Here is a 13,500-nt window from a genome sequence, read left to right on the forward strand (position 1 = left end):
ATCTCTGGGTAATCACCAGGGCAGTGCTAAGTAGTTATCACCCTGACCCAATTTAAACTGGTTACCTAGAGACCAGAGGCCCTAGGATCTGAAAGGCATCATTCTTGGAAATTGTCCATTTTACTTTTGCCCCTAATTGATGAAAAATAACAACAAAAAACTGGATCTCAATTGGGCAAACAACAAAGATCATAATTATTTTATTAACTAAATTACAGCTGCTTTGAATAAAAACTTAACTAACAATCACGTAAGGGTCTCATAGGTGACAACCAGTTACTTTTCTTGTTTCTTCTCCCCAACAGTGAATCATCAAGGCCATGGTGCTTAAACACAAGTGTATTCCTTTCACGTCTTACTACTCTCCAAATCGGAGTCCATCACTTCACTTCAGTTATTCTGGAAAATTGAAAAATGAACATATAATCACTATTCGTGTCTATTTTCTATCCATTAAAAAGTTGATGCATTAAAAAATAGTTTCAGATATATAGCATCTAAAAATTAAGAAAATACATCTGCAAAGGTCAGAGACAGAAACCAGGCAGATCATTAGCCTTTTTAATTTCAGTAAGAAAAAGGCCAATGCCAAATCAAAGTGAAAAGTCAACACAGTCTGATTATTTCTGTTTGCTCGGTTGGCTGAGGAAAAGCCAAGAGATGTTGATTTTTCAAAGCAAAAGACATTGATCCTAGAATAATATTCTATAATATTCACTTTGGATCTCCACCATTCATTTAATGTAAGTAAAATAAACATCTGATCAGCTGTAGATGAAAGAGAAAAACGGTCCTGACTCTGATCCCTGGGAAGCACCTTGAACCTCATTCATCGACAAGGCAGACACACTGTGAGCACTGAGCAGCTGTCAGTGGGAAGCACCCGCCAGACAGACATTTTAAAAACAAATGCTGATCAGGTGAATATTAGCAAAATTAAGGGAATCTTGAAGATCATCGTAGATTTCATCACAAATATTCAAGGCAAAACTGATTTACAGTATTTCCTGATGCAGTAGTTTAAAAAAGTCACATCTTAAGAGAAATTAACAAAGGAAGAGGCACTCAAGATTCTTAGATTGCTTTCCTGAAAATGGAGAAAAGTTTAGTTTCTTCATACAACTACAGAACAATGACACCACCAAGGAAAAGGAAAGGACATAGAAATAAAAAAAAAAAAAAAAGGACATCAGACTGTAAACATTAACAAACCATGCCACAGTTACTGGAACAAACCATGCCACGCCACAGTTACTGGAACAAACCATGCCACAATTCCTGGTACCAGTTGTTTTTTGTTTTTTTAATATCTTTTAGTTTATTCCTATGAATTTATTCCTTGAAGTCTTTTTTAGGAGGGTAATGGCTTACATAACAAAACACGCTTTTAAAGGCTGTGACACAAACGTACAAAAGTAGGATCATTCTGTGACTCCATTTTGAATATACATGGTTTTAAACTTTGTTCACCAATGCATGAAGTGTTTTTAATCTTATGCAAATATTAATGGTACTTGGGGGAATATAGCTTCCTGAGTTAAATGCTGCACTTTGCTACAGAAGTGGGCAGGTAAGGTCACAGACTTTAAAACAGTAAAATATAAAGCAAACTATTTACATGACCGAGGAGTGATTATAAATATCAAAGGTAAGAAGATGTTTTTGATAAGATAAAAACATAAACATAGTAACTAAATGCCAACAAAACTGAGGAATCATAATATGTTAAGGTAAAACCAAAATGAATGCTTGTAGCACTCAATATCTCAAACCTATGTATCTTTAAGAACAAATATATATCTTTGAAATATTCTATAAAGATTAGAAGTTATTAGCCCAGAGTCCTTAAAAAAAAAAAAAAAAAAAAAAAAAAAAAAAAAAAAAAAAGCAGCAGCATCAGCAGCAAAAGCTCAGGACAAAACATCTCTCTTTCTCTCTCTCTCGCTCTTTAATCATCTCCCAAAAGGTTAGAACCAAGCTCCTGATTGGAAAAGCAGAGATGTTAAGTCCCCATGGGTTAAATGCAACAAAATCACCAACACAAGCAAAAAAGAAACTTTGTCAAAATGATAAAGATCTGTGGCAGATTATTTATGTGCCTTATAAAAGGCAGTTTACAGTCACCAGACACTGAATCTGAAAAACGTTTTACAAAAAGTGGTAATTTCTCTTTGCTGAGAGCCATATGACTGGAGTCTGATTCGTGACACCCTACAGCTTTTATAGTAGTAGTTCTGCAATTTTTAGCGAAGTAGATTTAAGTTATATACATCAAGAAATGTGAACCTTTATTATCTGACAGTGTCCCTTTTACTAAAAAAGAGCCACATTTTCAAGAAGCTTTTTTGTTTTTCAATGTCCGTGTTTTAACTGATCTATAATTATTAAGTGCAGTTTATACTTACCATCATTCATCATTCCTTTTGATTCTTTGAATGCTAGGGATTAGTAACAAGCCAAGCAGGCAGTTAGTAAGGATCCACAATTGGAAATCATTTCTAAATCAACAAATATGCCATGATATGCTAACTAGTCTACAACTCTACAGCCAAATTAATTGTAAAGCTATCATTTTATTATGTAGCCTTTTTGTGGATCATACCCACAGCATTCACAAAGGAAACAGACTTAGCTGGGAAATCAGATCTAGGTTTACAAAGAAAGGAAATGAGATGTTTTGGTCTCACTCTGTGGCAACAGCGTGTATCTTTCTAAAACGTGTAAATCAGAAATTGGAAGTAATTGGGATCCTTCTCTACTAGGGGGTGTCACACTTCATCTCAGCCAGTACCAAAAGGCAACGATCTCCTTGCCCATATAGCACTTGGCTAAGGTAAGCAACTACTTAGACACAGAATGTGCATTTTTCCCACAGGTGAGAATATTATAAAATATTCATAATTCTTTTTTTTTTTTTTTGAGATGGAGTCTTGCTCTGTCGCCAGGCTGGAGTGCAGTGGCACGATCTCGACTCACTGCAACCTCCACATTCTGGGTTCAAGCAATTCTCCTGCCTCGGCCTCCCGAGTAGCTGGGAATACAGGCACGCACCACCACGCCCAGCTAATTTTTGTATTTTCAGTAGAGACAGGGTTTCAACATGTTGGCCAGGATGGTCTCAATCTCTTGACCTCATGATCTGCTTGCCTCGGCCTCCCAAGGTGCTGGGATTACAGGTGTGAGCCACCGTGCCCAGCCAATAATTCTTGATGAATAATCAAGAGTAGAGATGCCAAGGCAAGAGGAAAAGAGGAAAAAAACTCTATATTCTTCCTAAGGCATAGACGGGGCATTCTACAGTTTTGCGGGCCAGTTCAAATTATGATCTGGTAAGGGATTAAGAGTGAAATAACCACATACCATTAAGGGGTTCCTCTACAGCTTTCTGAAAAATATTTAAAATATATTTACATAAAAATATAATTTGTCATGTCCTTTTATAGTAAAACTTATATATGCTAATATTTAAACTATGTAGTAAGCAGTAAATCCTACAGTCCAAAAAAAAAAAAAAAAATGAAATAAGGCTATAAATGTTAAAGCAAAGCTTGCCAAGTCTGGTTAATAGTTTAGTAATAATTGCATTATTCTCTTAATATTATTTTTCTCAACAGAATTTCCCACTTCACCACTCTCAGCTCAAGAAATTCTAACTTCTAAAAATATTAAAGTGCAAGCATAAATAGCAACAACAGAATAAATAATACAGTGGAGAGGTGGAAGCAAAACAGAATCATCTTTAAGTATCGCAAATTGCGCTCAGTAACCAGGAAAGAAAATGTGTTAGGATTTACAGGTCCGGTTAAGTTGCTGGCCTCTTGTGACCAACGTAGCTATGGCACCAATCTTTCTAGAATATACTCCTGTGGTCGACACACATACCCGCCCCACCTGCCCTTTAAGCACACTGAGGCTTGTCAGACTTAGAAGCATATGTGACCTCTACTTCCGGCCACAGACAGAAGACTCTCTTTGGCATTCCAGATAAATCTATCATCACTCCGTAAAAGGAAGCTAAGTACAATATAATCCTTTCCAGAGCTTATCTCCACAAAATAGCCGTTGGGCCTGTCACCGTGATAAGTCTATGTTTATAAACATGCTTTTCTCTTATTTATGCCCTCCTAAAATTACTCCTTTCTTGGAATTTTCTCAGATGGCTTAATAAGGTATCTAAGGTACAATGAAACCTTAAGCACAGTTTTAATGGAAAAAATGTGTAAAACATTTGTATGGGAGGGGATCGAATCATAACTCCGAATAGATGTTTTCAGCAATATTTACATTTATTTTTATAATTATCATTTTTAATGATGTCAATTTAGTATGAATTTCTCCTCATTTTTAAGCCTGAAATTGTCAATTCTGTGTATGCATATCCAATGAATCCAAGAGGTGAGGCGATATATTGGAATCAGCTTCCTTCTGATTGCAGAGATAATATAGCCATTATTCCTACTTTGCAGTTCTGGGTGTGAGAAGTCAGTACAATCTTAAGAAATCATGTATTCCATCCCATTGATACTAAAATGACCAAACACAGGTTTTAAAATAGAACTGGGCCCATTCATGCAAAGGTCATGCAATGACTTCAAACTTCTCTTAATTTGATGTGACACTAAACAGATAGCAAAATATCTCAATTACCAATTTCCTCAGTCTAATCCCTCAAATGATCATTCACAATTCATTTAATAAACTTTAACTTACCCTAGGAGGTTGTATAGTCTTCTGATTGGAAGCTGATATAAATAACAAATAAGAATATAAATTTAATAAATGAAATAAACTAAGGCATTTGGTAATGTTTAATTTTAAGATAAAATGTTCAGGGCTAAAACTAAAGGTGCCAGAGATGTTAATGAAAGAGTTCCAGTTCTGTCTATTCAAACATGCTGAATATTCTTGATTATATATACTGATTTGAAAAACGAAGCAAATAATCCACCTACATCAAATAATAAACACATTCTCTCATTTGTTAAGGTCATCTTTCCCCTAAATCAGCCACTTGTTACACTGGTTGGTGGGAAAACGCTGTCACCAACATACCCCCACTGTGGGTGCTCCATCCTCCCTCCTCTGTCTACCCAGAGTGTGGACAGAATGTGCCAGAATTTGTCCCCACTACTCCATCTCCCTTAGCTCACTGTTCCTGTTTCTTACTGCTCAGTCTCTTTCTTCACACCACTCCCTGGGTCTTTCCAGTTTCAAAGCTCCAAAGAGCTAACAAACTAAAGAAAATACTCAGATCGCTCTGAGTATTCCTGTATGTATTTCTTTTTAGCTTTCTGACTCGCCTTCTTCACTGCTTCTAAATGGATTCATTAATGAAGCTGAAGGAATATAGGACATGAGCAAAGTGACGAAAGGGAAAAGAATACCCTAGTTGGGTAGGGAAGAAGAGATAGCTTCCTTATAAAAAAAACAAATGAGAAGGCAGGCCGTGGTGGCTGACGCCTGTAATCCCAGCACTTTGGGAGGCCAAGGCAAATAGATTGCTTGAGCTCAGGTGTTCAAGACCAGCCTGGGCAACATGATGAAACCCTGTCTCTACCAAAAATACAAAAATTAGCTGGCGTGGTGGTGCATGCCTATAGCCCCAGCTGCGTGGGAGGCTGAGGTGGGAGGATCTCCCTCGGCCTGGCAGGCAGAGGCTGCAGAGAGCTGGGGTCACGCCACTGCACTCCAGCCTGGGTGATAGAGCAAGACTCTGTCTCAAAAAATAAAAGAACCCAAAAAACCAAATAAATACAGAATTAGAATCCTACAGATGGAAAAGCGTCGAACAGAAACATGCCATGAACCACGCAGCAGGAGGGGGATCCTACTGAACAGAGAGGTCCATTCCACTGAGACCTGGGCTGGATGACAGCATTGGATTTTCTCATCAGCAGATCGAGGCACACCTCCAGGACTGCTCTGTGTTCCTTACTATTTATTTACCACCACTGCACACTTGCACTCTGTTAAGCTTCTGAAGCTGGCAGGGAAAAGAGCAGGTCCTGACCCAAGGAAAGCCAATCTGTGAGCCAGCCAAAAGCTGACGAGTCTTTCTCCAACAGGAAAAATGGCAAAGGACTGGACTGACAAGTTTCTCCCCACCACTGGACTCTAAGGAGAAACAGAAAAAAGACCAGAAAGTTGGTGATGGGAAGGGAAAGTGAAAAAGAAACAGAAAGGAGGCAAGGACGAGCTCAAAGCTGTAGGTAAGAAAAGCTGTCTGTGAGAAGGCATGAATAGGATAAAAAACGGGGGCATAAAGGAGAGGGTGAGCTAGCTGGCTAACAGGCAAAGAATCAAAGACAGAGGAACTCAGGAACTATAACCGATAGGAGCATCACCTTACTCTCACGGCTGAGAGGGCAACACGATGCTTCAGCTCTTTGAGATGGAATGGATCCTTCCAATTCCTAGACTACATACTGTCCCACCCCTGTGAGGCCCAGTTATGTATCTGAACTCATAGGAGTCCAGTCTCTGTTAGTGCCATGGGTGGCTTTAAATAGACCTCCCTTACTGTGGAGGAACCTGGGGGAGTGATCTGGTCCTTGCATCCAAACAAGAAGCCAACCTCTTTTTAAAGTAGAACGGGGTAAAATGGGTTGGGATGCACTACATTTAGCAGCTTCCCCAATAAACCAAGCAGAAATATAGAGCTTTATTTGGGAACATCAAGATAGCTACATGTATATACAACTGAACTTCAATGAAACCATGCCTTATATCTATGTTCTACAAAGAAAAAGAGAACTAAACAGCTACCTAAATTTCTGATGATAATATATAAGGTCAGAGATACGGTTTTAGAGTTACATTTTTGAGCTCATAAATTTATTTATCAGAATAAACATTGCCAGGTGTGGTGGCACATGCCTGTAGTCCCAGCTACTTGGGAGGCTGAGGTGGGAGCATAGATTGAGCCCAGGAGCTTAAGGCCAGCCTGGTCAACATAATGAGACCCTGTCTCTAAAAACAAAACAAAACAAAATAGAATATTGCTAACTGCCAAGTAACTCATTTTCTTCCCTAATAATGTGTAAAGAATAGTTTCTAGTTCTAAATCTCACATCCAAGGGATGTCACATTTGGCTGTCCCATTCTGAAAAAAGAGATTTATGAAGAATGGTACTTCAAAGGGACATCAGTCAGTTGTGATCCCTCTAAATATTATAAAACCAAATAGTGTAGAAGTTAATTTCACCTGAGTTAATTCTCTCCAATATGGATATAACCCATGTGACAAAAGAATTATTATGACTAAGCTGCTGCTATCATAAGCCTAAGACATTGACAGCCATATACATATATTTTTTTTAACCACAAGCCTTAAGCATTCCATACGAGCTTACTTGCAGTGCTTTTTGATTTGTTCTTCTCTCCCTGAAACACGTGACTCCATGCCATAAATATATTTCCAGGGTTTAAATTTTTCAAAAACATTTTTTCTACTGATACCAAATTTACCTCTCAAATTGAACAAGAAAATATCTGAATTTATACCTATACATACATATAAATTCTACATATACATTCTGCATCTGTATCATTCTAAAATATCTGGATGTTGTGGTAAATATGGTTCTTACTGCTACTAGATTGATTTGTATCAAAACACTATATGCCCTTATATTGAACTAACTGGTAACAGCTTTAAAAATGAGAAAGTATTGACCCTTATAATCATATAAACGTTCTCTACAAACAACAAGCCCAACTTTAGTGAGTTTGGTTAGTTGCTTGTAATCTTTTCTATGCTTTCACATTAAGTTATTGTGCCCAGTCCTTTGTCTCATCTTATAAAATTAAAATGCTTCCAATAAAAGAAAAAAAAATACAACAGTTTAAAAAATTTAAAAATAGAAAGTGAAAATCACTTTCACAGAAAGTTGTAGAAAGTGAAAGGCCTACTCTTTAAAATAACAATTAAGGCTACAAATTTAAAGTTGGAAATAATAAAAATTATAAAAGTTAAAAATCTCATAGTGACATTAACTTCTTCTTGAAGAGAAAGCTTGGATTTTTAACTATCTGAGGATTTTATTGCATTTAAATCAAAGCACAATCATTAGAGTTTTCTAAAATAGAACACGTGCAATGAGTAAAAATTGTTTTGGAGACACTTAAAATTTTAACTTCCTAATACAAACGCTCATATTTGCAACCTTAATGTAACATAGATTCAGATTTACACAGTCAGATTATATAAGCAAACCATATTAATGTTCCTCCTAGTCTACCACATTATCTAAAGAGCAACTTTCCTGTACCTTGTCTCTTCTTGCCTTTCAACTGACCGTAGGTGTCCCTCTGAACTCTGGCATCAGACAAATTGATTTAAAAAGTTAACTTAGGATACTATCAATAAAATTAGGACACTATCAATAAAATTGCACTAAATTTTAAACATATAGCATAAATTTTAGCATATAGTATACTTATATGCTAACCTATGACAAAGAAAAAATAATTTGGGGAACTTGTCAGGATTTCAGTCATTTTAATTTTAATGTCAGAACAGTGACAGGTACAGTAGAGTGGTTTCACAGTCTTGGAGGAATGTAAGTGATGGAGAAGGCAGGAGAGTGAGGTTAAGGAGATGGCAGATAGACAATGCTTAGTTCCACTTGAGGCATTGTCACCAGACCTGCTAGCAACTGTACTGAAGATCATTCTATGCTAGATATGGAAGGTATGGGGTGGCATGGGAGTAAAAGGGAGGACAACCCAGATAGTGAGGAAAAAATAAGAGCGTGCTGCCCACCAGCCAAAGGTATCTAATACTAATTCACCAGAGTTGTATGGATACTGCATATCACACACTATTCTCAGGCATTTGTGGGGAGCAACAAAACCAGGAGTGTCATCTTCCAGAACCAGACACATGGTGATTGGAAGATGTAGCAAAAATAGAATATGCACCAACATTCAAGATGTTCACTGTAGCTACCACATGGATTCCATTCTGCTTTAGATGTCTCCATTGTATTTTATGGCATTATGTGGTATAAAATTAGAAAATTTCATTGAGCAACAACTAAGACTTATGAACTCATATGCTAAAGATAGGTAGATTTTGGTTAAGTATTTTAATTATCTAATAAGCATTAATTAAAGAAAGACACAGAATATATGACAGAATTGAATTCAATTACCAAGAACTAAAAGTTCAGAAATAAAGGTAAAATTTTTTTGAAACTATTATGAGTCATATGGGAAATTATTTGACTGTAACAATTCAAGTTTTGTATTAGATTTTAGAAACACATACAGCAAAGTTTACCTACAGCAAAGCAGAAATACTATTTTTTTACTCCATTAATTTATAACTTTGGATTATTAAGAATATGTTTTATTTCATAAAAAATATAATTTTTTTAAAAAGGGAAACTAATATAAATGACATTATCGGGAACATCCTGAGCTTAGGTAAGATGACATTAGTTTCAGGCACAATTAAAAATATCTCTCTGTGTGCACATATCTCAATAAAAATAAGAATTTATGCAGAAACACTACTTGAAAATTGGCAGATTAAATATAAAAGTTAGAAACAATGAAGTAAATTCCATACTTATTAATAATTGATTTTAAAAGGAGTAAGTCTAAATTTTGAAACTCAATGTTTTCATAATTTGGTTTTAACTAGAACTGTTTTAAAGTCATGCATTAGAGGTCACTGTTCTTTAAATGAACAAAACTGATAGATTGTGAATCTTCATTCCTGTCTAGGGGTGTCTATGTCTGCAAGAAAAAGAGCAAGTGATAAACAAACAGGTCTCTGCAGGAGAGCTCTACACAGAAACACTGCAACAATTACAACTCCTATTCTATTACTTAACATGGATCCTCAAAGATCGCTCCCCTTTTACTTAGTATAAAAAGATACACATTCTAATAGGCAAAGCCATTTTCTTTAAACTAGTTTGAAAACCAAACTTTTCATTAATCCTATATGTCTTCCACCCTCTTTAATTACCCTCAAATCATTCCAATTGTATTTTCTGATTTTTGGTCCTAAACTGGAAGAACAAACTAAAAAGCATTTTCTAAGTGTTATATCTGAAATTACTGGCATAGGTTAATGAAAATAAGATTGACTTACCCACAAATTTCATATAAACTAGTCCAAGTAATTGTGCTAGAGCTAAGATACTCAAACCTGAAATCAGAAGAGGGCCATGCATTGGTATACACGCTGTAAAAAAAAAAAAATACAATTCTGTATTAGAAAAGCATATGAAACAACTTACTAAAAAACAGTAATGATCCCAAGTTTTAAGAGTTATTCTAATGATCAAAAAACAAAAAGTATCCATATATGTTTATTAACTTAACCAGTAAAATGACTCAAAATTAGAGATATAAGAACAAAGCCCTCCTTTGCATAACACATACCTTATCATATCAAGAAATGGGAACCAGTGTTTCAAGTCTAAGGCTCCAACCAATTTGAGCCCAGTTATTTTAAAAGTTCTTCCATAAATACAGGCATATCAGTTTGGGTGCTAGAATAATCAGCCACCAAGTCATATATACAGCTAATATCTTTGTAGCAAGGAGGAAAGCACTATTACCACTGGGGTAAATTGGAAGTTTAAAAAGAAAAGCTCAGAATGCTAAATGCTGTCAAGTATATGAATAAACAAAAACTCTTATTTATTGGTGGTGATAATACAAAATGGTACGGCCATTTTGATACAGAGAGTTTGGCAGTTTATTACAACATACTCTTAACATACAGTCCAGTAATTGTACTCCTTGGTATTTGCTCAAACAGAACTGAAAACTTATGTCCACACAAAAATATGTATTTGAATGTACTTTCCACTCAATTTTGCCATGAACCAAAAACTGCAATAAAAAAAAAACATCAAGTCTATATATTTTTAAAACGAGAGAAAGAAAAAGAAGAAAAAGGAAGAAGAGCTCTGTCCAAGAGTAACCCAAATTAGGTCTACAGAAAGATGACTCTTACCCGCAATACAGAGACTCAGTCCAACCACAGCGAGGATATAGGCTATCACCTGAATAACCAATATGGCAATGACGAAGGAGGTTAATCCAATCGCTGGAGGAAGGAAAAGGATGTAACAGAAGCGTGTCAAGAGTATTTAAAAAGCAATCACCTCCACTTGCGTTTGGTATAATCAGGGATCTCCTAAGACCAAAGACTGTTCATTGTCTTTGGTCTTAGGACCAAAGAGTTCATTGTCCGATGGTAGATGTTAGCTCAGTGATCTAACCATTCCACACAAGTAGTCAGCTCCAAATTCACACATTCAGCAGCCTTTAATTTTCACAGTCAGCTAAGCTGGACTGGAAGTTTTTACCCTAAATCTTAGAACAATGCTGCTTTTACCACACTCGTGCATTTTACAATATGAACGGCTATTATGAATGGCTTCTCCACATGCACACAGAATTGCTCTTGCTGAGAGAACCATTATGCAAATCCGTGACTGTAAACATCATGCTCTCTATCTCTAGATCTGTCATTTTATAACAAACTAATACCTTTCCAATGTACAACAAGCCAGAGATAGGCTCTAAGACCAAGTGTTAAATGTGACTCTTTAATCGTAATAACTAAATATGGTAGTGATCTACTTTCAAAATGCAGTGTAAATGATACTGATTATAGTTTGGATATCCATACCATCTTTTAAAACTACAGTTGCTAATAATTAAAACAAGTATGTTTCTACTATTTGTGATTCATAATTCCATTTTATAGAACCAGTCTTCTTAATACAGAAGCAGAAGCTTAGCAAAAGAAGAGAAAGACTGTTTAGCATCCACTTATAACTTCAAAAAACTGAAATTAGAATATGAAAATAATCATTAAGAAATGATATGCATAATTTAAAATTATGCTGATTGGCATCAAATACATACAAAAATCACTTTTTACAAAATAGCTAACCTAGAATAAACTTAAAGTTAATATGAATGGGAAAATGTCACTAAGAATAGCATGAAAAATCTTTTAATAAACCAACTCTTATTGAGTTGTACAAAAACTATGAGTATTTTCACCAAAACTACTGTTTTGTAAATGAAAAAGGTAGGCAAAGTCATACTGTAACAACAAATACTCACCTGTACTAAACACATAGTAGTGAAGTAATATTAATATCCCTGTAGAAGTCACAATTAAACCAAGGCCAGTAGCATTCTTTAATGAATATTCACCTGTCAATAAATAAAAACATTTAAAATATTTTCCTGCATACTTTTTAAATGTACTAATCTAAATTCTACGCTTAACAACTGTGAAAATTTTAAAAATATACGTTTCCCTGAAAACCTCATACAAAATTAGTGACTATTTTTTCATTAAGACCAAACTTAAAACATCTAAATCTCAACACTGAAGTTTCAACATGCTGAAACCATGAATTGGCTCTGCCTCCTTCTTAACTAGCTTACAGAATTCCAGATGAGAAACTGGTATTCATCATTCACCGTTCCCTTCATTTGCTGTGTTCAGTATGTCCCAAAGTCAACTCAACTGTTCTTTCAAGTTGTCTTCTGAATCCACCTCCTTCCTCCCGTTGTCTTCACTAACTTCAGATACCAACAGAGCTGCCAAGCCCATGTTCCTAAGCATTACATCTGTACTGCATTCTTCTCCAGAAACGATGGTGTGCTATAGTTATCAGGTTGAGTCCCAGCTTTCCTTTGCTTTTCTTGTGCTACATATCCTCATTTCCCACTCACATTCCCATTCTCCAAATGCAACTGCCAATTTCCACCTTCATTCCACTTTCATGTCTTGGCCAATGGAGTTTGCCTCTGTAGTGAGTTGAATGATGGCTCTAAAGTTATTTCTACCTCCTAATCCCCAAAACCTGTGAATATTACCTAATAGAGCAAAAGAGTGAATACTGCATTATATGGCAAAAGATATGATGAAGTTAAGGATCTGGAAGGAGGAGCTTACCCTGGATTATATGAGTGGGCTCTAATTCCAATGACAAATGTGCTCGTAAGAGAGAGGCTGAGGGAGATTTAACAAAAACACACAGGCAAAGACATAGAGGAAGGAGAAGGCAATGTGACCAGAGAGGCAGAGGGTGGAGTTATGCTGTCGCAACTAAGGAATGATAAACACCGTCATTCGTTAGCAAATTCCAGAAGCTAGAAGGGGCAAGAAATGGATTCTTCCCTAGAGCCTTGAGAGGGAGTATGGCCCTGATGACATCCTGATTTCAGACTTATGGCCTCCAGCGTGGAGAGGGAATTGCTATTGTTTAAGCCACCCAGTTTGCAGTCATTTGTTCCAACAGCCCTAGGAAACTAATGCAGCCCTCCTCACCTTGGCATGCACTCATCTACCGCCTGTGTTCCTGCCTAGGAACTGCACATCTTACCTGGGACGAAAAGAATGGCTCCAACAATGACAATGACAGTGATCATCAGTCCAGCAACAAGTAAAGCAATCGTTTTCTCATCCATACCACCGGATCTATATTTAAGTGCTTAAAAAAGAAAAAC

At 36.3% G+C, this 13,500-nt stretch overlaps 1 protein-coding gene across 7 annotated transcripts in view; it reads right to left on the minus strand.

Moving 5' to 3' along the window:
* Positions 1–165: 165 nt before the first annotated feature.
* CD47 (CD47 molecule) overlaps positions 166–13,500 on the minus strand; it is a 44,749-nt gene continuing 31,414 nt past the window's right edge. The window contains exons 4-12 of one of the 7 annotated variants that reach the window (XR_001899556.3): positions 13,377–13,484; positions 12,103–12,195; positions 10,979–11,071; positions 10,106–10,198; positions 8,271–8,317; positions 4,711–4,742; positions 3,361–3,385; positions 2,406–2,438; positions 166–399 (exon numbers count right to left, since the gene is read on the minus strand). Coding sequence is in view for 4 of the 7 variants with exons in the window: in XM_003893889.4 (XP_003893938.1) it covers positions 395–399; positions 2,406–2,438; positions 3,361–3,385; positions 4,711–4,742; positions 10,106–10,198; positions 10,979–11,071; positions 12,103–12,195; positions 13,377–13,484 (482 nt within the window). In the remaining 3 variants the exon portion in view is untranslated. The remainder of the gene's footprint in view (positions 400–2,405; positions 2,439–3,360; positions 3,386–4,710; positions 4,743–8,270; positions 8,318–10,105; positions 10,199–10,978; positions 11,072–12,102; positions 12,196–13,376; positions 13,485–13,500) is intronic. The other 6 variants (XR_001899557.3, XM_003893889.4, XR_001899558.3 and 3 more) reach the window with 6 other exon arrangements.

The sequence above is a fragment of the Papio anubis genome, chromosome 2, assembly GCF_008728515.1.
Source record: "Papio anubis isolate 15944 chromosome 2, Panubis1.0, whole genome shotgun sequence".
NCBI lineage: Eukaryota > Metazoa > Chordata > Mammalia > Primates > Cercopithecidae > Papio > Papio anubis.